Raw genomic sequence first — 25,444 nt, 5'->3', positions numbered from 1 at the left:
ATATATAGCTTTCAGATGTACATCGTAAAAGCTTTGTTCTTTTTTCTCAGGAATCCTTTGGCTATTTGGGGTCTTTTGTTGTTCCATATAAATTTTAGGATTTTTTGTTCTATTTCTGTGAAAAGTGTTATTGGAACTTTGATAAGAATTGCGTTGAATCTATAGATTGCTTTAGGAAGTATGGACATTTTACCTATGTTAATTCTTCCAATCCAAGAGCGCGTAATACCTTTCCATTTCTTTGTGTTTTCTTTGATTTCTTTCAACAATGTTTTATAGTTTTTGGTGTACAGATCTTTCACCTCTTTGGTTAAGTTTATTCCTAGGTATTTTATTCCTTTTGTTGCAATTGTAAATGGGATTATATTCTTAATTTCTCTTTCTGCTACCTTATTTTTAGTGTATAGAAACGCAACTGATTTTAGTATGTTGATTTTGTATCCCGTGACTTGACTGTATTCATTTTTGGTTTGGAAAAGTTTTTTAGTGGATTCTTTGGGGTTTTCTATATACAAAATCATGTCATCTGCAAATAGTGACAGTTTCGCTTCTTCTTTTCCAATATGGATCCCTTTTATTTCTTTTTCTTGCCTAATTGCTCTGGCTAGGACTTCCAATACTATGTTAAATAAGAGTGGTGACAGTGGGCATCCTTGTCTGGTTCCTGTTCTTAGAGACATAGCTTTCAGTTTTTCTCCATTGAGGATGATATTTGCTGTGGTTTTGTCATATGTGGCTTTTATTATGTTCAGGTGTTTTCCTTCTATACCCATTTTATTTAGAGTTTTTATCATAATGGATGCTGTATCTTGTCAAATGCTTTCTCTGCATCTATTGAGATGATCATGTGATGTATATTCTTCATTTTGTTAATATAGTGTATCATGTTGATAGATTTGCAGATGTTGACCCAGCCCTGCATCCCTGGAATGAAACCCACTTGATCATGATGTATGATCTTTTTAATGTATTATTGTATTCGATTTGCTAGTATTTTGTTGAGGATTTTTGCATCGATGTTCATCAGTGATATTGTCCTGTAATTTTCTTTTTTTGTGTTGTCCTTGTCTGGTTTTGGTATCAGGATGATGTTGGCTTCGTAGAATGAATTAGGAAGCCTCCCCCCCCCGCCCCCTTCAATTTTTTGGAAGAGTTTGAGAAGGATAGGTATTCTCTTCTTTGGATGTTTGGTAGAATTCACCAGGGAAGCCATCTGGTCCTGGACTTTTATTTTTTGGGAGGTTTTTGATTGCTGTTTCAATCTCCTTACTTGTGATTGGTCTATTCAAATTCTCTACTTCTTCTTGGTCCAGTTTTGGAAGGTTGTATGTTTCTAAGAATTTATCCATTTCTTCTAGATTATCCAATTTGTTGGTGTATAGCTTTTCATAGTATTCCCTGTCTTTTGTATTTCTGAGGTACCTGTTGTAATCTCTCCTCTTTCATTTCTGATTTTATTTATTTGAGCCTTTTCTCTTTTTCTCTTGGTGAGTCTAGCTAAGGGTTTGTCAATTTTGTTTATCTTTTCAAAGAACCAGGTCTTGGTTTCATTAATTTTTTCTATTTTTTTTAGTCTCTATTTTGTTTATTTCTGCTCTGATTTTTATTATTTCCTTCCTTCTGCTGATTTTGGGCTTTGTTTGTTCTTCTTTTTCCAATACCTTTAGATGTGCTATTAGATTGTTTATTTGGGATTTTTCTTGTTTGTTGAGATAGGCCTGAAGTGCTATAAACTTCCCTCTTAGAACCGCTTTTGCTGTATCCCACGGATTTTGGCATGTCTTATTTTCATTTTCATTTTCATTTGTCTCCAGGAATTTTTTGCTTTCTCCTTTGATTTCTTCATTGACCCAATCGTTGTTCAGTAGCCTTTTATTTAATCTCCACATTTTTGTGGCTTTTCTGGTTTTCCTCCTGTAGTTGATTTTTAGTTTCATACCTTTGCGGTCAGAAAAGATGCATGGTATTATTTCGATCTTCTTAAATTTATTGAGACTTGTTTTGTGGCCTAATATCTGATCAGTCCTGGAGAATGTTCCATGTGCATTTGAAAAGAATGTGTATTCTGTGGTTTTTGGATGGAATGTTCTCTATATATGTACTAAGTCCAACTGGTCTAATGTGTCCTTTAAGGCCAGTGTTTCCTTATTGATCTTCTGTTTGGATGATCTATCCATTGGTGTAAGTGGAGTGTTAAAGTCCCCTACTATTATTGTGTTACTTTGTGTTTCTCCTTTTATGTCTGTTAATAATTGCTTTATATATTTAGGTGCTATGTTGGGTGCATAGATATTTACAAGTGTTATATTTTCTTGTTGGATTGTTCCCTTTATCATTATGTAGTGCCCGTCTTTATCTCTTGTTACAGTTTTTGTTTTTAAAGTCTATTTTGTCTGATATAAGTGTTGCTACCCCTGCTTTCTTTTCTTTGCCATTTGTATGGAATATCTTTTTCCAGCCTTTCACTTTCAGTTTGTGAGTGTCTTTAGGTCTGAAGTGTGTCTCTTGTATGCAGCATATATATGGGTCTTGTTTTTTTATCCAATTGGCCACCCTTTGGCATTTGATTGGAGCATTTAGTCCATTGACGTTTAAAGTAGCTATTGATAAATATGTATTTATTGCCATTTTGTTACTTTTTCTGGGTGTTTTAGTAGTTCTTCTCTGTTCCTTTCTTTTTCCCTTGCTCTCTTCCCTTGTGGTTTGGTGGCTTTCTTTAGTAATATGTTTGATTTCTTTTGTCTTACTTTTTTGCTTACTTACTATAGGTTTCTGATTTGTGATTACCATGAGAATCCTATTTAATATTCTATGTATATAACAGTCTATATCGAGTTGATAGACTCTTTAGCTTGACCTCTTTCTAAAAGCTCTACGTTTTCACTCCCCTCCTCCCACATTTTATGTTTTTCAAATCATATATAGTCTCTTGTTTAGCGTGTGTCTATCCCTTACCCTCTTATCATTGAAATAGGTGAGTTTAGTACATTTGTCTTTTAACCTTCATATTATCTTCACAGGTAGTTGATCTGCTACCTTTACTATATTTTTACCTTTACAAGTGATTTTATCGCCTTTTTTTTTTTTGATAATTTTTTTTATCTCTATTTGTGATCATTGCTTTCCGACTTAAATAAATCCCTTCAGCATTTCTTGTAGAACTGGTTTCTTGGTAATAAACTCCTTTAACTTTTGCTCATCTGGGAAGCTCTTTATCTCTCCTTCCATTCTGAATGACAGCCTTGATGGATAGGGTATTCTTGGCTGTACAATTTTTTCCTTTTAGCACTTTAAATACATCATGCCATTCTCTTCTTGCCTGTATTTTCTTGGCTGAGAAGTCTGCTGACAGCCTTATGGGCTTTCCTTTGAATGTCACTTGTGGCCTTTCTTTTGCTGTTTTTAGGATTCTCTCTTTATCTTTAATTTTGGACATTTTACTTATAAGATATCTTGGTGTGGGCCTCTTTGGGCTTATCTTGTTTGGAGCTCTCTGTGCTTCCTGTACTTGGATGTCTGTTTCCTTCTTTAGGTTAGGAAAATTTTCATCTATTATTTCTTCAAATAAATTTTCTGCCCCTTTGTCTCTCTCTTCTTCTGGGACTCCTATAATCCAAATGTTGGCTTGCTTGATATTGTCCCAGAGTTCCCTTAGACTGTTCTCATTCTGTCTAATTCTTTTTTCTGTTTAGCTTGGGTGATTTCCTGTAGTCTTTTGTCTAGCTCACTGATCCGTTCTTCTGCATCCTTTACTCTGCTATTGAGTCCCTCTAGTGAATTTTTCATTTCCAGTATTGTATTCTTCATTTCTGATTTGTTCTTTTTTATATTTTCCGGTTCTTTGCTGATAAGCTCACTGTGTTCATCCAGTCTTCTCCCAATATCTGTGAGCATCCTTATGATATTTTGTTTGAACTCTTTGTCAAGTAGGTTGCTTATTTCCGTTTCATTTAGTCCTTTTTCTGTTTTTTTTTTTCCTTGTTCCCTTGCTTCGAAAGTATTGCTTTGTCTCCTCATTATGCCTCTTTCTCTGTGCTTATTTCTATGTATTAGGTGAGTTGGCTATGTCTCCTGATCTTGGAGAAGTAGTCTTATGTAAGAGATGCCTTACCAGGCCCAGCAGTGTGCTTCCCTCTTATCATCAGTCCAAATGATCTAGGAGTGACCCCTTTGTGGGCTACTTGTGTCTTTTTGCTGTGACAGGGTTACTCTTACTGCAGGTACCCAGGGAGTCTAGTCTTTCCTTCCCTGGCCAGCTGTTTGTAAATCTGGCTTGGGGAGCCTCAGCACAGTTGGCTACAAAGTCTATCAGCACACTCCTATTGCAATTTTCCTCTTAATTGGGTTGGTACCCGGTGTAGCTGGTTACTAGGCTCAGGGGCTTATAGTTGATAGGCCTCAGGCCTACAAGGCTGTTGTCAGTTCTCTTAGGAGTGCAGCTAAGTGGGTCTGGCCCTAGGCACTGTAGCACTCAGTTGTTTCAGGCTTTGGAAGGTGGGGCTGATCCTTTTTATGGCTATTTGTGAAGCACAGGTCTTCTGCCGCTGATAAGCCTCACCTCCCAATGGACCACATGCACCATCAACACAGTCCTGGTCCATGCACACTTCCCATCCCCCTGGAGCGTACCCCAACGCTGCACTGCAGAGGCCCCCACCTCTCCACCAATGCCCCCCACAGTTCACCTGGTCCTCACACAGGCCCTGCCCAACAGAGGCAGACACACTCACCTGTCTGTAGAGGATCAAGGCACCCAGTCAATGCAGGTGGGAAAAGTAGCCTGAGGGCTTGCTGTTAGGTGAGGCCGGTCCCTAGGATGGGCTGCCTGCCCTGGCTGAACTGGATTAAATCTATGCTCTAGTGCGTGAGGCAGACCCCTGAGCTAACAGGCCAAGGAAAGAACCTCAATGCCTCCCACCGGGGTCAGTGTCAGCACGCCTGGACCAGGTCAGAACAGTGGCCCCCACCAATGTCTCAGTCTCTAGAGAGGTCCCTCCTCTCACCAAGATGTCCCCAGAGCCCTCCAGGTGAGTCTCATTTCACCAAAGAACTGTCAGCCTCCTCTCAGGTGATTTTAGGTTGCTGCAATGAGTGAGTTTGTGTGGGCCCTTTAAGACCCGGGTCTTTTCGGCTTTTGGCCAATAGCTTTTCTGGGGTGTCCTCGCTGCACTTAATAGGCAGCAAAGCCAGACAGTAAGACCCCTGTCTCAGTTAGGCTGAGTCTCAAGGATGCTTATAGCAGTAGCACCCCCGCTCTGGACCTCACTCCTCCAGGGAGGGCCGTGTACCTTAGGGTGTCTCCTGCCTGGTCAGCTGAGAAGCTCCACTGCTCCCAAAGGTGGATTGTTTCCTCTCCAGCAGGAATTTCTGCCTCTTCTGCCTTAGTCAGGACTGTCCCTTGTTGTGGGGTTTCTTTTTATCCAGTTTTCAGTTTTCTATCCAGGGTAATTTTTCCAAAAATAGTTGTAACCTGGTTGTGTTCATGGAAGAAGATGAGTTCAGAGTCTGCTTATGCCCCCATCTTGACGAGATCTCCTAATATAGTCAGTTTAATCCGTATAGTTCATACATGCAGAAGCTCTTTGGGGTCCTCAATACTTTTTAAGAGTGTAAGTTTCCTGACACCAAAATGTGTAAGAACCTCTGGTGTAGTGCTTAAGTGGGGACTTGGAACCAAATTGCTTAAATTCAAAACCCACCTTTATTGTTTAATGGCTCTATGACCTTGAGCAAGATATTGAACTACTTTTTGCTTTAGTATCCTCATCTATAAAATGGTGTAATAATATAATTTATGAGGTGGTTATAAGGATTAACTTGAATGTATGAAAAATTCTTAGAACTTGTATAGCAGTCAGCAAGCTGTATAATTATCACCTGTTGAACCTTTGGAATGTGTTGGTGTTTTCCTGTATGGATGCTAACTTTCTAGGTTTCTAGAGATTGGGTGTTAACGTGGTCTGTTATCAATAAAGTCCCCTAATAGCCTCAACTTCTCCAACCATTTTTCCTCCAAGTCAGTGGTTCTCAATGTTTGCTGTACATTAGAATCACCTGAGGAGCTTTAATTAAAAAAACACCCCAATGCCCAAGACACACTTCCGATTAACCCAAGTAAACCAGAATCTGGAGTGGGTGATAGGACCCAAGCATTAGTATTTCTAAAGCTCTCTAGGCGATTCCACTGTAAGCACTGATAACCACTACTCTGAAGCCTGACCCTCTGCCCTGAGATTGTCTTTCCCTCCCTGTTCTCACATTAATTGTAGCTGACTCTCTCTCACACTCCTTATACCACTATGCCTGGAGTTGTGGTAGGTGTTTGCCCTGCTCTTTCTTGCTACTGAGGAAATTATTATTCCCTTTCCCTAACCTCTCCCATCCCCAGCTTTGAAACTCATGCCAACACCCTGTAGAACCCACCACTCCCTCCTTGTTGTTATCTAGAAACCTTCATTCTTTGAAGATTTTAGCACATGGCTTGTTACTCGCTCAGCATTATTGCCCTTGTCATGATTCCAGGTGATTTAATATTCATATAAACGATCCTTCCAGCACCCTGGTCTCTCAGTCCCTGACTTCCTTCAGTGATCTTGTCCTCCACTCCACCTCGACCTTGTCAGTACCAATTACAGATCACCTCTGTCATCTCAGTTGCAAACATCCCATTCTCTGACCACACCTCCTGTCTTTTTAATTCATTCTTGTTAGTATCTCAACTCCAGCAATTCTTCCAGTTCACCAGGACCATTAATCCTTCCACCTTTTCACTAATTCTCACTTCCTTTATGAACTTATTTGGCTTTTTCCTGGCTTAAAGTCCATGGTCCAGGGGCTGGCCCAGTGGCACAGAGGTTAAGTTCGTACATTCTACTTTGGTGGGCTGGGGTTCGCCGCTTTGGATCCCGGATGTGGACGTGGCACCGCTTGGCAAGCCATGCTGTGGTAGGTGTCCCACATATAAAGTAGAGGAAGATGGGCATAGATGTTAGCTCAGGGCCAGTCTTCCTCAGAAAAAAGAGGAGGATTGTCAGCAGATGTTAGCTCAGGGCTAATCTTCCTCAAAGAAAAAAAAAAAAGTCCATGGTCCATAATTAGAATTATTCCATTCCTATCTTTTTCAGGCTGAACCATCACCATTATGCTTATGTTTCTCTGGGGCTCTAGTGTTTACAGAGCATTTATCTATATCCGGTATTACCCTCTAAGATCTCTTGCTCTCTTTCTTTCGGTTGTACTTATTTGGCAAAATCCCGCCTTTGTTAAATCCAAATGCCTCCTACTACACATTTTACCCAGGCAATGGAATTTATGCTAATTGGTCTCCCTTAAAAATCATACTTCTAACCACAGTGGGGCTTTTAGTGCTGTTTGGTCCGTTTAGGGCTGGTGCAGTGGCGTAGTGGTTAAGTTCATGTGCTCTGCTTTGGTGGCCCAGGGTTCACTGGTTGGGATCCTAGGCGCGGACCTACACACCACTCATCAAACCATGCTGTCCTGGCATCTCACATACAAAGTAAAGGAAGATTGGCACTGATGTTAGCTCAGGGCCAAGCTTCCTCACCAAAAAAAATAAAGAATTCTTCTAAATGAGTCTTCTGAATGACTATTTCACTCTTTCTTCTCAAACTTCTCATATCCTCTTCTTCTTCCTCACTCTTAGCTGATGACTTTCCTTCGTATTTCAGAAAGATATAAGCTCTCAGGAGAGAACCACCACAAGCTCCTATCACCACATGTAACGACCTGCATTCCTACTCATTTAGTTGGCCTTTCCTCCTGTTCCTATGGATGGCCCCTGTGTGCTCATTTCTAAGATCAACCCTCTAGGAGATCCCATCCCCGTCTATCCATTTGTTATCTTCTCTCCTGGTATTCTGTCCCCCTTCCCCCATCATTATTATTTTCCCCCCTCTACGTACACATTCCATCAGGCTACAAACATTTGAGCAAAACTTTCCCTTGACCCTACATTCCCCTCTAGTTATCACTTGGAATTGTCTGTACTAGCTATGTGCAATTTCTTTCTACCTATTCTCTCTTAAACTCTCAACAATAAGGCTTTACTTCACCAGAATAGCACCTGTTGAGGACACTATTGACCTTCATGTCACTAGACCCAGCAGTCAGTTCTCAGGCCTCCTCTTACTCATCACTGCCATTTGACACAGCTGATCACTTCTTTCTCCTTGAAGCATTTCCTTCACTAGGCTTCTTGGATGCATGCTGTATTTTTCTCAGTAGCATTTATCACCATCGGATATATTTCATTGTTTGTTTATTATTTACTTTGGCCCACTAGAATGTAAGTTCCTTGAGAGCAAGGACTTGGCTTGTTCTCATCACTGCCCAGAACAGGGTCTCATACATAATAAGATGTGATAAGTATCTGTTGAATGAATGAACATGAGCTTAATAACTACTGTATACTTGTCAGACTTTCCCCCATTCCCAGCTCCTTTCCTGGTCATAAGCTAACACAGCCATTTCCTTCCTCTTTTTCTCTGAACCTTGCATTTCCTAATTGTATTTTTCCTTATCTCAACTCCATTCCTATCCTTTTCAGGCTGAAACATCACCACTGTGCTTATGTTTCTGTGGGGCTCTAGCGTTTACAGAGCATTTATTTATATCTGGTATTACAGATGCAGATGGTCTGTGGATCTGAGTTGAGTGATGTTAGCATATAATGCTGAATTTAGGTGCAGATAGAAAAACATTAAAATTATAGAAGAATGAGAAACAAATTAAGTCTTCCAGGGCTAAAATTATGGTGTTCTAGGATATTTAGGTTTCTTGTTTTATTACTACCCTACTTTACACTTCACTGTTGCTGCCTACTCAGGATGGAATTCCTCCTTGATTTTCTGCGATGATTTTTAGGAGGCAGGAGAAATCACCAAGCTTAAAAGACCCTTCCGACTTCAGCCCTGAGTTTGTCGCTAATTAAGAGTAGTCTGTTCCTCTTAGATTTTCATCACTCTTTTCCTTTATATGGATGTACTAATGTGATACTGGGTTTGTGTGTACATTCCTTTTTAACTGTCTTTTATTTTTGGCTCCTGCAGAACCTTGCCTCCTGGAATCCTTCAAATCCTGAATGTCTGTTACTTGTGGTGAAGGAACTTGTGCAACAATATCACCAATTTCAATGCAGCCGGCTCCGCGAGAGCTCCCGCCTCATGTTTGAATACCAGACATTACTGGAAGAGCCACAGTATGGGGAGAACATGGAAATTTATGCTGGGAAGAAAAACAACTGGGTAAGGTTTTTCGAGAATGGAAAATCACTTCATCTGTAATAAATTAAAATAATCAATTCAGATGTCCATTTATAGTAAACCCTAGCCATTTCCTTAAATAAACAGGGTGTAGGTTGCCTATATCTTTTCTCATAATTTAGAGTTTGAAGGGACCTTAATGTTTATCTGGCTCATTGTGTTTCTCAAAGGTATCATCTGGGAAGTTGGTAAAATGTGGAGTCTCACATCCCCAGCCCCAGATACTCAGAGTTCCGTGCCGGAGCCTGAGGACCTGCATGTATAAGAAGCCCCCATGGAGGTTCTGATGCTGGTGGCTCACAGGCCACATTTTGAGACACTGACAAGTTTCCCCTGCTTTTCAGTGCCGAACTTCTCCAGTATCCCGGTCAGATTAAGAGAGATCAGTAACTCTGGAGGTAGCTAGCTTATACCGACCCTTTTATAATTTCTTTACATTGAATGATCCTTTTAAAATGTATGTCAGATCATAGCACTCCTCTGCTCAGAACTTTCATATACCTCTCTTTTTCTCTCATGGTAAAAGCCAAAGTCCTTCTAGTAGCATAAAAAAGCTCTAGGTGATTCCCGTCACCACTGTCCTCCATCCATCATGCTTCTCTCACTTCATCTCCTAGTTTCTGTCTACAAATATTCGGCTCCAGCCACCCTGCTGTGCTACAGACCCACCAGCTGTGCTCCTGCCCTACGTTCTTTGTATGTAGCTTTCCCTCTGTTGTCGTATTTCCCCTAGACATCTGCATGCCTAATACCCTTCCTCCTTAAAGTTTTTACTCATGTGTTATCTTCTCAGCAATGCCTGTGTTAACACCCTTTTTTTAAATAACTTTTTTGAAGTATAATTTACATACCACAAATTCACCTGTTTTAAGTGTACAGTTCAATGATTCTTAATATATTTGCCAAGTTGAGCAACCGCTACCACAATCCAGTTTTAGAATGGCTCCATGACCCCAATAAGACCCTGCATGCACATTTACAGTTAATCCCACCCTGGCCCCAGGCAACCACTAAACTACTTTCTCTCTGTATAGATTTTTTTTCATATAATGGAATCATACAATATGTGGTCTTTTGTGACTGGCCTCTTTCATTTAGCATAATATGTTTGAGGTTCATCCATGTTGTAGCATGTGTCAGTACTTCATTTCTTTCTGTGGCTGGATAATACCTCATTTTATAGACATACCACATTTTGTTTATCCATTCACTAATTGATGGACATTTGGGTTGTTTCCAGTTTTTGACTATTATGAATAATGCTACTATAAACGTTCATGTACATTCTTTGTAACACTCCTTTTTAAAATTGTAACTTGCACACCCCTACCTTTACCCTGCTCTATGTTATCTTTTTTGCTTCTTTTTAACACGTCATATAATTAACATGTTGTATTAGTTATATATTTCTGCGTAAAATAATCATTCCAGAATTTAGTGGATTAAAAGAATAACATTTATCATCATAGCTTTTGTTTGTCAGAAATCTGTGCAGACCCTCTGTTTCAGGGTCTCTCACAGGCTGCACTCAAGATAGCGGCCAGGGCTGCAGTCATCTCAAGGCTCACTGGAGGTGGATCCATTCTAAGTTCATTCATGTGGTTGTTGGTGTCGTTCAGTTCCTTGTGGGCTATTGAACTGAGGGTCTCAGTCAGTGCTAGCTGTTGGCTAGAGGCTGCCCTCAATCCCTTGCATCTTCATGGGCCAGCTTTTAAGATGGCAGCTGGTTTCACCAGAGCAAGTAAGCAGGAGAGAGTGAGAGTATATGAGCAAGACAGAAGTCACAATCTTTATAATGTAGTCTCGGAAGTGACATCTCATCATTTTTACTGTAGTCTGTTAAGTCCAGTCTACACACAGGGGAAGAAGCACATAAGTGTGTGAATACCAGGGATCATTGGGAGTCACTTAGAAGCAGCCTACCACACTTATTTGTTATGTTTATTGTTTGTGTCTTCCCACTGGAATGTAAAATTCCATGAAGGCAGCGCTCTGTGTTCTGTTCACTGATACATCATAAACACCTGGAACAATGCCTGCCACCTTGTTGACATGCTGTAAACATTTGCTGAATGAATGAATGAATGAATGAATGAACTCCAGCGGAGTTAAGCACAGAATAAGTTTAGGTTCCCTTCTCTCTATTAATTCTTTTAGGTTTTGCTTAATCTTCCTTTTCTTAGGTTAAATATGCCTCCCCCTCTTTTAGTCTTAAGCTTTTTCTTAAACGACATGGTTTCCAAGGTCTTATGCATGATTAGTGCCTTGGAATCAGTATGACTAAAATTTATCCTGGTTACAAATCATCTTGTTTGTTCAGTTCAGGATTTTTTGGGGTTTTTTTGTAAATTTATTTTGTTTGTTTTATTTTCATAAAAGCCACATAAAATTAAATTTACCATCTTAACCGTTTCTAAGTATACACTTGGTAGCATTAAGTACGTTCACATTCTTGTGCAGCAGATCGCTAGAACTTTTTCGTCTTGCAAAATTGAAACTCTATACCCGTTAAATGCTAATTCCCCTTTCCTCCAGTCCTTGGCAACTACCTTTCTACTTTCTTTTCTTTTTTTTTAATTGAGGTAGCATTGGTTTATAACATTATATAAATTTCAGGTGTACATCATTATATTTGGATTTCTGTATAGACTACATTGTGTTTACCACCAAAAGTCTAGTTGCCATCTGTCACTGTGCAAATGTGCTCCTTCTCTGCATATATCTTTTCGAATTAGTGTTTTTTTGTTCTTTGGATAAATACCCAGAAGTGAAATTTCTGGATCATATGGTGGTTTTATTTTTTGAGGGATCTGTATACTGTTTTCCATAGAAAACCCTAAGGAATCCAGCAAAAAAGTATTAGAAATGATAAATGAATACAGTAAAGTTGGTACAAAGTAGAGCAGGGTACAAAATCAACATTCAAAAATTAGTTGCATTTCTATACACTAACAACAAAATAGCAGAAAGCGAAATCAAGAATACAATCCCATTTACAGTTGCAACGTAAAGAATAAAATACCTAGGAATAAATTTAACTAACGAGGTGAAAGACCTGTACACTGAAAACTATAAGACATTTTTGAAAGAAATAGAAGAATATGCAAAGAAATGGAAAGATTTTCCATACTCGTGGACTGGTAGAAGCAATATAAAATGTCCATATTACCTAAAGCAACCTACAGATTTAATGGAATCCCTATCAAAGTCCTCTTGATATTTTTCACAGAAATAGAACAAAGAATTCTAAAATTTATATAGAGCAACAAAAGACCCCAAATAGCCAAAGCAATCCTGAGAAAAAAGAATGAAGCTGGAGGCATCACACCCTCTGATTTCAAAACATACTACGAAGCTATAGTAATCAAAACAGCGTGGTACTGGCAGAAAAACACGTGTTACACACAGATCAGTGGAACATACTTGAAAGCCCAGAAATAAACCCACACATTTATGGACAGCTAACTTTTTGTTTATTGAGTTCATAGTAGTTTACAACATTGTGAGATTTCAGTTGTACGTTATTACTTGTCCATAACCATGTAAGTGCTCCCCTTCACCCCCTGTGTCCTCCCTCAGCCCCCTCCCCCAAGTAACCACTGAACTGTTCTCTTTTATGGACAGCTAGTTTTTGACAAAGGAGCCAAGAACATGCAATGGAGAAAGGAAAGTCTCTTCAATAAATGGTGTTGGGAAAATTTGACAACCACATGCAAAAGAACAAAAGTAGACTGTTATCTTACACCATACACAAAAATTAACTCAAAATGGATTAAAGACTTGAATGTAAGACCTGAAACCATAAAACTCTTAGAAGAAAATATAGGCAGTATGCTCTTTGACCTTGGTCTTAGCAGTATCTTTATTTTTTTGGTGAGGAAGATTGACCCTGAGCTAATATCTGTTGCCAATCTTCCTCTTTTTGCTTGAGGAAGATTTTCACTTCTTCTATTTTTCGTTTTTTTGTTTTGTTTCTTTTTTTTTCTTTTTGAGGAAGATTAGCTCTGAGCTAATATCTGCTGCCCATCCTCTTTTTGCTGAGGAAGATTGGCCCTCAGCTAACATCCATCCCCATCTTTCTCTACTGTATATGTGGGACACTTGCCACAGCATGGATTGATAAGTGGTGCGCAGGTCTTTGCCCAGGATCCAAACTGGCAAACGCTGGGCCACCAAAGTGGAGTGCGTGAACTTAACCACTACACCACCCAAGCTTGCCCCAAATCTTCCTCTATTTTGTATGTGGGATGCCACCACAGCATGGCTTGATGAGTGGTGTGTAGGTCTGCACCTGGGATCTGAACTCGCAAAACCCGGGCTGCCGAAGCGGAGTGCACGAACTTAATCACTATGCCACGGGGCTGGCCCCAGCAGTATCTTTTTGAATGTCTCCTCAGGCAAGGGAAACAAAAGAAAAAAGCAAATGAGATTGCATCAAACTAAAAGCCTTCTGCATGGCAAAGAAACCATCAACAAAGTGAAAAGACTACCACTTGGGAGAAGATATTTGCAAATCATGTATCTAATAAGAGGTTAATATCCAAAATGTATAAAGAACTCATACAACTCAACAACAAAAACAAGCAGCCCAATTAAAAAATGGGCAGAGAGGGGCTGGCCCCGTGGCTGAGTGGTTGAGTTCGCGTGCTCCACTGCAGGCGGCCCAGTGTTTCGTTGGTTCGAATCCTGGGCGTGGGCATGGCACTGCTCATCGAGCCACGCTGGGGCAGTGTCCCACATGCCACAAGTGGAGGGACCTACAACGAAGAATATATAACTATGTACCAGGGGGCTTTGGGGAGAAAAAGGGAAAAAAAATAAAATCTTTAAAAAAAAAAAAAATGGGCAGAGGATCTGAAGAGACATTTTTCCAAAGAAGATATGCAGATGGCCAACAGTCACATGAAAAGATGTTCAACAGCATTAATTATTAGGGAAATGCAAATCAAAACCACAATGAGATATCACCTCATGCCTGTCAGAATGTCTGTTATTAAAAAGACAAGAAATAACAAGTGTTGGAAAGGACGGGCGGAGGGGAACCCTCATACACTGCTGGTGGGAATGTAAAATGGTGTAGCCACTGTAGAAAATAGTATGGAGATTTCTCTACTTTCTGTTTCTCCGATTTTGACTTTTTTAGATGCATCATGTAAATGGAGTCATATAGCATTTGTCCTTTTGTGACTGGCTTATTTTGCTTAGCATAATGTCTTTGAAGTTCATCCATGTTGTAGCATGTGACAGGATTTCCTTCCTTTTTACCGCTGCATAACATTCCTTTGTATGTATGCACCACATTTTGTTTATCCATTCATCTGTCAATGGACAGTTGGGTTCTTTCACCTCTTGTCTGTTGTGAATGATGCTGCAATGTATATGGATGTGCTACTATCTCTTTGAGATCCTGCTTTGAATTCTTTTGAATATGTCTTCAAGAATGGGATTGCTGGATCATATTGTTAATTCTGTTTTTAATTTTTTGAGGAACCTCCATACTATTTTCCATAATGGCTGCACCATTTTACATTTCCACCAACAATGTGGACTTCAAGGTTTTAAACTGTTGATTATTTTGAAACTTGAATCCGTTCACATAGATAGTAGGGAAAACTTTATTGAATTTAGTTTATCCTCTCGTCCCAGCATTTCCCTTATTAAATAATCAACTTAATTGTCCTCTCAAAAAAGTGTGTTAGGTTAATTTGGCATGACCTCTTGGTGAACCTGTGTTGTCTTTAGTCCTGATAGACTCATTTGAAAACAGGAATCACTGTCAAACTAGTTGGTCTTTAGGTTTTAGGATTTTCCTTCCCATCCAATTCCCCTTTTTAATATTAAGGCTGAATTTATATATGTCCAGTTTCATGGTACCTTTTATGATCTAAGAATTTTTAAAATTATATTCGCTGGTTCAGCTAATATTTGAATTGTAATTCATCTCAGTGTAGAGTTTAAGCTTGTTTAAAGCAGCTAGACAGTTTGAATTTATAGTATTTTTAAAACTTTGTATTTAATAGTATTGATTCTCCATTCTTTACTTTCCCCAGTTTATTTTGAGTAGTTTGTAAGCATTAGGACAATGGTTATGAATTCAGGGGAAGTAAAGAAGCTGAGAATCCCATAATAAGGCAAGGTGGACAATTAGAGGATAAGCTTGCAGCAGACCAAGTGTAGGGAGAGCCTAGTATAAGTGGGAGCTGAGACTATAGAAGTAAAAATATAGGCATATGCGTTAGTTACTGGTCAAGAAACAGGATTTAAAGGTTAGTCTTGAGAGATGAAGCACATTTGGGCTTGGCATGTGGGTTCAGGAATATGTTGAGGGACGGCCTGCTAATGGAATCCAAATCCAGACCAAGAATCTGGACGATAAACACAGGATCCTGGCAGAAAGAAAGGAGGTTGATTTTGAGCCAAGATTTTTTGAATCAGGGACTGTATTAGTTTCCTATTGCTGCTGCAAAAAATTACCACAAACTTGGTAGCTTACAACAACACAAATTTGTTGTGGTATAGTTTTGAAGGTCAGAAGTCCGAACTGGGCCTCCCTGAGCTGGAATCAAGGTGTCGGCAAGGCTGTGTCCCGTCAAGGTTCTTGGGGAGACTGTGTCAGGGTGCCGAAGAAACTGGTAGATGTGCTCTCAGAGATATTAGCTGTGAGAAATTATAGAGAAGCAGAAAGATTCTAGAAGACTGTAGAAAGTAAAAACATACTAGAGATTTTTAAGAAATTACACTCAGGTCTTTAAGGGGATGATTTGCAAACATTTGAATGAGAATGCAGTAGTCAGTTGGAACAACAGTTGGGTAACCGAGAAATAGTCATGGCAAACTTATTTTACCCTTTTAAGGAAGGTGAATATCATAGACGTAGATTGTTTCATTTTTAATAAAGAATTCGGTCATTCTCCTTTAGTAGTCTACTAACTGTATGCTTCTTTCTTAGCTGTTTGACTCAGTGGAAGAACTACACCTAAAAGATTGGGTATAATTCTTGTCAGCCATCAGGTGTCTTGTGGAATGTCACAGGGCTTTTCCTTTGACCCTATCTTGTTCACTGTTTTATTAGGGACTTGAAACACATGCTTTTCAATTTTTCTGATAACAGAGCTTGGAAAGATAGTTATTGTGAAAGACTACAGACTCAACATTTAAAATTATTTTTGTATTTTTCATGTGCTGGAATGCTGCGCCAAACTCATAAGATGCAATTTCATAGGGCTAAGCCAGTGTGGGCCTGATGTACATATATGGAAAGTCTCCTATGCTAGGTTTTGGGTAAATAAAGCAGTATATCAGTCATGGCTTTTGCTCTTCAGGATGTTAAAATCCAGTTGAGAAGACTCAGTACGTATTTGTAAAAAATGAAATAGCAGTGCTGTATAGATTAAATCTGCAATGGAATACTCAGACTGTCTGAGAACACAGAAGAAGACCCAAGCACTAAGGTATGGAGGGACTAAGGATGATGAACTGGAAATCACCTAGGCTCTAAAGGAAGGTGGACATAGCACTATAGGTAGAGGAGGTCGATGGGTGATGTGGTTGGAGAAAAATTTAGAAGTATGGTGTACGTGGGGAACAAGAATTGTAAGCACACATATGATGGGTTTGCTGATCAGTAAATCACGTCTATTATGTCTTATTGGAGTATTGAAGTGTGAGGACATTTTTATATGAAATAAATTGCTGTTTATTAATTAAAACATGAAAATTAATATACCCTCCAGATATAACATTGTAAGAATCAATGTTCTTCCTGGTCTAAATGTAAATCCAGGTTTTTCACTTCTCCTGATCTGACTAGTCCATCTGATAAATACTTTCTATAATGAATCCAAGACTGTGCATAATTATTTAATACCTTTGGATTACAAAATCTTGTATTCATTTGAGGGGATGGTGACCACTTCTCTTCATCTTCATCATTATTGAATTTTTCTTTCTGCCACTTGTTTACATTCTTAACCTTCAATTTCTACTCTAAAAGTATGAGGCTCTTAAAAACCTGAAATACCTCTTCCATTTTACCATCAACTGGCAAAAGGGAAGTTGTAAAAGCCGTGTAGAAGAGGGAGAGGGCTCTGATCTCCTGGCCTTCTGATAAGCCTGCCACTCTGAAATACAGTGTTCCCTCCATAACCCCGCAAAGACACTTCTGTTTTCAGCCAAACTTTTATTTAGAGGATTTCAGTAAGTGCACATTTGAAAGTAAATATTAGGGGCTGGCCCCGAGTGGTTAAGTTCTTGCGCTCCACTGCAGGCGGCCCAGTGTTTCGTTGGTTCGAATCCTGGGCACGGACATGGCACTGCTCATCAAATCACGCTGAGGCAGCATCCCACATACCGCAACTAGAAGGACCCACAACGAAGAATATACAACTATGTACCGGGGGGCTTTGGGGAGAAAAAGGAAAAAAATAAAATCTTTAAAAAAAAAAAAAGTAATTATTACAAAACCCAAAAAACCTCTTTATTAATTCTTTGCCTTTGTCTTTTTATGAAGTCATTTCTTTTATTGCTTTGCCCATCTCCTTGAATGAGTAGATAAGAGTTTTGAACATTGTGTTCGTCTATGATGGTTTTATAATTTTTAGTGAAGACTAAGATTTTTTTCATCAGGAAAAAATATGATACATTGAGATGCATGCTTGCATGTTCAGAATGAACAACACTTATTATGTGCCTGCATGATCAGAGGTATTTTTTTAAGGTTTATTTATTTTTTAAAACCTTTTTATTTTGGGGGCTGGCCCCGTGGCCGAGTGGTTAAGTTCGCGCGCTCCGCTGCAGGCAGCCCAGTGTTTCGTTGGTTCGAATCCTGGGCTCGGACATGGCACTGCTCATCAGACCACGCTGAGGCAGTGTCCCACATGCCACAACTAGAAGAAACCACAGCGAAGAATATACAACTATGTACCGGGGGGCTTTGGGGAGAAAAAGGAAATAATAAAATCTTTAAAAAAAAACCAAAAACCTTTTTATTTTGAAATAATTATAGATTCACAAGAAGTGACAAAATAGTACAGAGAAGTCTTGCATACCTTTGCCCAGTTTCCTCCAGTGGTTACATTTTACATAACTATGGTACACAATCAAAACCAAGAAATTGTCATTGGTACAATGTGTGTGTATGCCATTTTATCACATGTGTAGTTTCCTGTAACTTCTGCTGCAATCAAGACACAAAACTATTCCATCACCACAAAGCTCTCCCTCTTGCTACCTCTTTGAGCAGAGTTATATTTAAGATTAGAATTTTTGTTTTTTGCTAAGGAAGGTTAGCCCTGAGCTAACATCTGTTGCCAATCCTCCTCTTTTTTTGCTTGAGGAAGATTAGCCCTGAGCTAACATCTAAGCCAGTCTTCCTCTATTTTTTATATGTGGGTCACCACCACAGCATGGCTGAGGAGTGTTATAAGTCTGTGCCCAGGATCTGAACCCATGAACTTGGGCCGCCAAAGCAGAGCATGCCAAACTCAACCACTAGGCCACAGGGCCAGCCCCCAGAAGAATTTTAATTTTGATGATGCCACAACATAAGCTACAGGTATTAAAATTATATGTCTTGTTTGGATACACTATATCAAAATAAAGGTACATTTTAAGCTTTCTCAATGAGTAAAGCCTAAGGTCTTATTTCATATTATATATATCAGCTGCCTTGTTAGCATTTCATGTATGGGTCTGTGCTTTCTGAGAACCAATAATTGTTGCAACAAAGGATAGTAAGCAAATTTATGAATTTTTTTTGTCTTTTGTTTTAATTCCCAGAACTCAAAGTTAGTTGATAACCTAATTTTCTTTTTTTTGGTGAGGAAGATTCGCCCTGAGCTAACATCTGTGCCAGTCTTCCTCTACTTTGTATGTGGGATGCCGCCACAGCATGGCTGATGAGTGGAGTAGGTCCACGCCCAGGATCCAAACCTACACTCCTGGGCCTCTGAAGCAGAGCATGTGGAACTTTAACCCCTTGGCCATGTGGCTGGCCCCTATCACCTCATATTTTGATCAGAGGCACTTTTCTTTCCTGCTATGAAATGAATGTTTTGAGATGTTCTAAAATGATGTATTTTCACATATTTTACATATTAAGGCTCACCAGTGGGTGATCTGGGAGATAAAATTGTTTTTTAACAGCATATTTTTTCCTTTTGTGGGTATTTCCTTAATAGTGAGATATACTTGTATAATGGAGAATGTGAAGCAATTTCCCTTTTTTTGTTGTTGTATTTGACCCCAAATCCCAATAAGATTTTAAGAGTCTATGGCTTGTAAGTTAAACGCTAGCAACATTTAAAAATATTGTGCAGAAAAAGAAAGGAGCTATTTCATGATAATTCCTCACTTGAGTTAATGCTTTATGCTTCTGTCATCTCATGTTGCTGTGATACTACTTTTGAAGGGAAAGTATATGGCATGGTTAAAAAATAAACTAGGCATATTAAAATTTTTAAGAGTTTATTTGAGTAAATATTGATTCGGAGAGGTTAGGAGCGTTCTACCAGCAGGAGCTGGGGCGAGGTTTCTCCAGAGGAGACACAGAAGCAAAACAAGGAACTTACTTGATTGGCTGTAGTTTAAATGGTTGCATCTTACTTGGGAAAGCCTAGTTGGCTGTTTGTGGCTGGTGGTTCTTCTTAATCTTGAGGCAGTTACAGGAATTGACTGGCTTAGGTTTCCGTTTGCTTAAGTCAGCTACCAGGGCATTAGAGCTACTTCAGTCTGAGGGCCTCCCGTTTGATTACTGTACAGCAGTGTGTGGTGGAGTGTAAGCGCCTCTAGGTAGAGGCTGGTTGGAAACGTGTTGGAGAGGAGAGTGATCTGGGCGCTAGGCGCTTCGGATTCTTTTATTTTTTAAAGATTTTATTTTTTCTTTTTCTCCCCAAAGGCCCCGGGTACATAGTTGTGTATTTTTAGTTGTGGGTCCTTCTAGTTGTGGCATGAGGGATGCCACCTCGGCATGACTTGATGAGCGGTGCCATGTCCGCGCCCAGCATTCGAACTGGTGAAACCCTGAGCCGCCAAAGCAGAGTGCACGAGCTTAACCACTCGGCCACGGGGCTGGCCCCAGAGCTTCAGATTCTGATTCTGTCATTAGTTGTGTGTGTGTGTGTGTGTGTGTGTGTGTGTGACTATAGATTTTCCATGTGTCACTTTTCTGGAAATAACTATTGTCACCTCAACCTTGACATAAAGATTAAATTAGGTCTCGCTTGTGGGGAGCAAACAGAATTAAGCAAACATGGAGTTATATAATACAAAGTATTATTATTATTATTATTATTAGCCTTCTTTTGTAGATACTTGAAGTAAATTATTGTAATAAGTGCTCAATAAATTCTAGTTCAGCGATTGTTCCTGTATTATCTCCAAAGATGCTGTTAGTCGTCAGGTACCGTATGTGGATCAGTAGAAGCTGACATCACCAAGGTGCAGGTAAAGTGTGGAAAGCAAGGTGAAAGGGCAAGTTTTCTTAGGAACGAGAGTGTGAGATAAGAGAGAGCCTTTTTTTCCGGGAGCAGTTTTGATGGAGTTGTGAGGATGGGAGAACAGATTGCTGGCTAACAGGAAGGGAGGTGGAGAAGACGAAGGAAAGACAGTAGGTTTAGACAGTATTAGGAAAAGCGTATTGTCTGGAAGAGGCAGTGGAGCCCCAGGGTCATTCCCACTAACCTGGTGAGCCTTATCAGCCTTCCTGTCGGGAGTGTTGCAGGTTCATAGTATTTAGTAACTTAGGTAGGTCTTCAGGCATTTATGACAGGGAGTATCTAACTTAATGTGGGAATTGGTATTCATGGAAAAATGTCTAGAACTGTGCTGTCCAATACAGGAGCCACTAAGCATACGTCTGTGGCTGTTGAGCACTTGACACATGACTAGTCTGAACTGAGATGTGTGCGAATGTAAAATACATACCAGAGTTCAAAGAATTAGTACCAAAAAATCATCTCACTAATAATTTTTACACTGATTATGTGTGGAAATGATAATATTTTTGGATATATTGGGAGATTTTATTAAAATTAATTTCAATTGTTTCTCTCATCTTTTTAAATGTAGCTATTAGAAAATGTTAAATAATCTTAAATTACATGTCTCTGTGGCTCACGCTTGTGTATTGCATTATCTTTTCTTATACAGCAGTGGTCTAGAATGGTGGCAGAGGAGGGCAGGAGTGCTAAGAGAGGGATCGAAATATCCGAATGGTCTGGAAGTGGATGGTTTCTTCACCACTGGCCATCAGGATGGAGCAGTTGTTCTGGTGATGCCAGTCAGCCATATGTAGCAGGGGACACAAGGGGCTTCTCTCCTAATCCCCCTTCAGTTTCTGCTACTTGGGAGTTATGCCCCAATGGCATGTGACTTGTACATAGGGATGGACTTGTGGCCGCTCCTTTGCGAAGGGTGTAGTGTGCTGGTCAGCTGTGTAACGGCACTCGCCTAGGAGCTGCTCCTTTGCGAAGGGTGTAGTGCGGTGGTCAGCTGTGTAACGGCACACGCCTAGGAGCTGACCAGGTTTGTTTTTGTTTTTAGCCACATGGAACTATTATGAGTTGAACCTTATTTACAATAAATGAACCCATGACAGGGCCTCACATTTTTATTGTTTTTGTAATAGAATTTGTTATTTTGAATTTTGATCCATATGTAGGTAAGAGTACTTAGGAAATAGTTTATATCTCAGGGTTTTACTTTATTCATAAAAACTAGTGTGTGTATATACCTAAATTACTTTACCTCAAGACATTAAAGGTAAGGATGATAGCTTTGTCAATCTTACTAACATTTAAAAGGAATTTTATTATCGTTGTTTAAATAATGAAAGTATCAGAAAATTCAAGTTTCCTGTAGCAGCAGGATGCATCAAGTAGAAAAGACCTTTTTTTATGAAAGCATATGAAACACAGAAGAAATCCTTTCCCTACACCTCACAGAGTAGCGTGTGAGGAAGGGCTGGAATTGTGCCAACTACTTGTATCTGTGAGGCCACTTGTTTGTTCTGCAATCTTGGGTGCTTTGCTGCATTTCCTAGATGGTCATTTAGATGTAGTGAGCATCCTTTGCACAGTTTTCTCAGCATGAGGGGAATCTGCAAGTGTCTTCAAAGGACCAGTTGACTCGGGTTTTTTTTTTTTTCTTTGAGGAAGATTAGCCCTGAACTAACATCTGCTGCAAATCCTCTTCTTTTTGATGAGGAAGACTGGCCCTGAGCTAACATCCATGCCCATCTTCCTCTACTTTATATATGGGACGCCTGCCACAGCATGGCTTGACAAGCAGTGCCTACATCCACACCTGGGACTTGAACTGGCGAACTCCGAGCCACTGAAACAGAATGTGTGAACTTAACTGCTGCGCCACTGGGCCAGCCCCTGACTCAGGTCCCCACCCCCCCCCCCCAAGAGTTTCCTAGTTTTTTGGTTATTTTCAATGAATTTTTGGTACCACTCACTTATTTACTGTAAAGACTTGGAAATAGTGTTGGTTAGATCAGGAGGCATGTAAGCCAACCAGAATTCTTGCCTGGGAATTTGGGGTTAGTACTGAGACAGTGTTCTTGGTCTCCTCATGAGTAACTGGTCTGTAACATGTAAATCTGGGAGCTTTTTTTTCTCATATTATCTAGTCAAAAGAATCAGAAAGTGGTAAATAGAGAGTAAGATGAAATACAGAGAGATAAGAGACAAAGAGGAAATTCTAAGGGTATTAGAGTTCTTTGAACTGAGGCCGGGCTGCATTTTTAATCTTAGATTCCATAAGATACCTCGTATCCTTTTAATAATCTATTTGTTCAAGTTAGTTTGAACTGGAATTCTGTCACCCTAAACTAAGAGTTCTAACTGAATTGCTTCCAAAGCATCATGTGAATATCTCTGTTAAAGCATCACATTGTAATATTTTGTTTGTCTAGTCAAAATAGACTTTAAGCTTCATGAGGACAAAGACTGTATTTTGTTGGTCTTTAGATCTCCATTACCTAGTCTAGTACTTGGCACAGTAGGTACTAAGTAAATGTTTGTTGAATGAATGAGTGAATGGATAAATTATGAGCATCTCATAATGCTTTTAATTCTAATTTTCAAGTCTATTTTTAAAAATTTTTGAATGGGTGATATATTCATATTGTTCAAAAATCAAGATCTGTTAAAAGATACGTAGTGAAAAGTCTCTCTCCCATCATTGTCCTGTACCCACCCAAATCATTCTACCCTCCTTTCCTTCTCCAACCCACCACATGTAAGCACTGGCATAGTTTTTTCTAGTATAGCTTTTCAGATTTTCTTTATGCACATATAAGCAAATATAAATACATATATTTCCTCCCTTTTATGCAAATGGTAACATATATTATATACTCTGTTTTTCACCTTGCTTTTGACTTAGGTCAAAGTTTTTTCCCATGTATGCACATAGAAAATTCCTTTATTCTTTTCTTTTTTTTTTTTGAGGAAGATTAGCCCTGAGCTAACGTCTGCTGCCAATCCTCCTCTTTTTGCTGAGGAAGACTGGCCCTGAGCTAACATCCGTGCCCATCTTCCTCTGCTTTATATGTGGGACGCCTACCACAGCATGGTGTGCCAAGCGGTGTGTAAGTCCACACGCAGGACCTACTGAACCCCAGGCCACTGAAGTGGAATGTGTGAACTTAACCACTGTGCCACTGGGCCAGCCCCTCCTTTATTCTTCTTTTTACTAATCATATATTATTACATTGTATAATTCAACCATAATTTATTTAATCTGAACTCTATTGTTGGACATTAAGTTGTTTTAAATCTTTTGCTGTTATAAATAATACTGTAATAAATAATCTTATACATGTCATTTTGTATGTATTCAAGTATGACTGTAAGATAACTAGAAGTAGAATTGCTGGATCAATGATTATATGTGTTTATAATTTTATCACCAAAATGCCTTCCATAAAGTTTGTACCAGTTTATTAACCCAGCAGCCATATAGGAGAGTGGTTGTTTCTCCACGGTATTGTCAACAGTATATTAACATATTTGTAGGTTTCTGTCAGGTTTTACTTTGCATAATGGCCAGGTGACTCCTGCTGGACTAACCCATCCATGAATATCAACTGTAAGCTCTGGACAAAATATAAAGCCATGTGCCTGAAGGTCCTGGAGAGTGACGTAAAGCAGGCAGGTACTGGATGGGGCTTGATACTTGCAAGAAGGGAGAGCAGAGCTTCAAGGACCTAGGGGACAAAATCAAAACAGCTAGTGTGCACGAAAGTGGAGTCCTAGAAGGAGAAGAGAGGGGAATGGGAGCAGGAGAATATTTGATGAAATAATGCCCGGAAATTTCCAAGTATGGTGAGAAACATAAATTTACAGATTCAAAAATCTCAGCAGATCCCAACCAAGATAAATGCAAGGAGAAAACAAACACGGCACATCGTAGTCAAAATACTGAAAACCAGACATAAAGAGAAAATCTTAAACGACCACGGAAAAATGACACTTTATATGTAGTTGAACAATTGAGTCACCACTGGCTTATCAAAAACAATGGAGTTGAGGGGCTGGCCTGGTGGCACAGCAGTTAGGTGCGCACGTTCTGCTTCAGCGGCCTGGGGTTCGTCAGTTTGGATCCCAGGTGCAGACATGGCACCACTTGACAAGCCATGCTGTGGTAGGCGTCCCACACATAAAAAAAAGTGGAGGAAGATGGGCATGGATGTTAGCTCATGGCCAGTCTTCCTCAGCAAAAAGAGGAGGATTGGCAGCAGATGTTAGCTCAGGGATAATCTTCCTCAAAAAAACCCCAAAAAACCAGAAAAAAAAATGGAGTTGAGAAGACAGTGCAATGATATCTTTAAAGTGCTGATAGAATTCTGCCAGTCTGTTTGGTAAAAAATCATATTCAGTTTAGTTTTAATTTGTATTCCTTTTGTTATGAATGAGGTTAAGCATTTTTTCATATGTCTGAGTTATTTGTAGTTCTTTTATGTATATCCTTTCCCTGTTTTGCATCTTTCTTTTCATTAAGGACATTAGCTCTTTGTATTAGACTTGAAAATACATTTTTCTCAGTTTGTCCATTGTCTTTTGACTTTGCTGATGGTGGTTTTTTTGCCATCTAGAAAATTTTTATTTTCAGGTAGTCAAGTTTATCTTTTCCTTTATGGCTTCTGAATTTGGAGT

General features: G+C 39.4%; 1 protein-coding gene across 2 annotated transcripts in view; it reads left to right on the top strand.

Moving 5' to 3' along the window:
- Positions 1 to 25,444, top strand: part of BABAM2 (BRISC and BRCA1 A complex member 2) — a 419,181-nt gene that overhangs the window by 129,128 nt on the left and 264,609 nt on the right. For both annotated transcript variants that reach the window (XM_046660582.1, XM_046660583.1), the window contains one exon: positions 9,069 to 9,263. In XM_046660582.1, coding sequence (XP_046516538.1) covers positions 9,069 to 9,263 — 195 coding nt within the window. The remainder of the gene's footprint in view (positions 1 to 9,068; positions 9,264 to 25,444) is intronic.

The sequence above is a fragment of the Equus quagga genome, chromosome 5 (genome assembly GCF_021613505.1).
Source record: "Equus quagga isolate Etosha38 chromosome 5, UCLA_HA_Equagga_1.0, whole genome shotgun sequence".
Lineage (NCBI taxonomy): Eukaryota > Metazoa > Chordata > Mammalia > Perissodactyla > Equidae > Equus > Equus quagga.
Note: the sequence above shows the minus strand (reverse complement) of the source record. Positions and strands in the feature narration are given on the sequence as shown.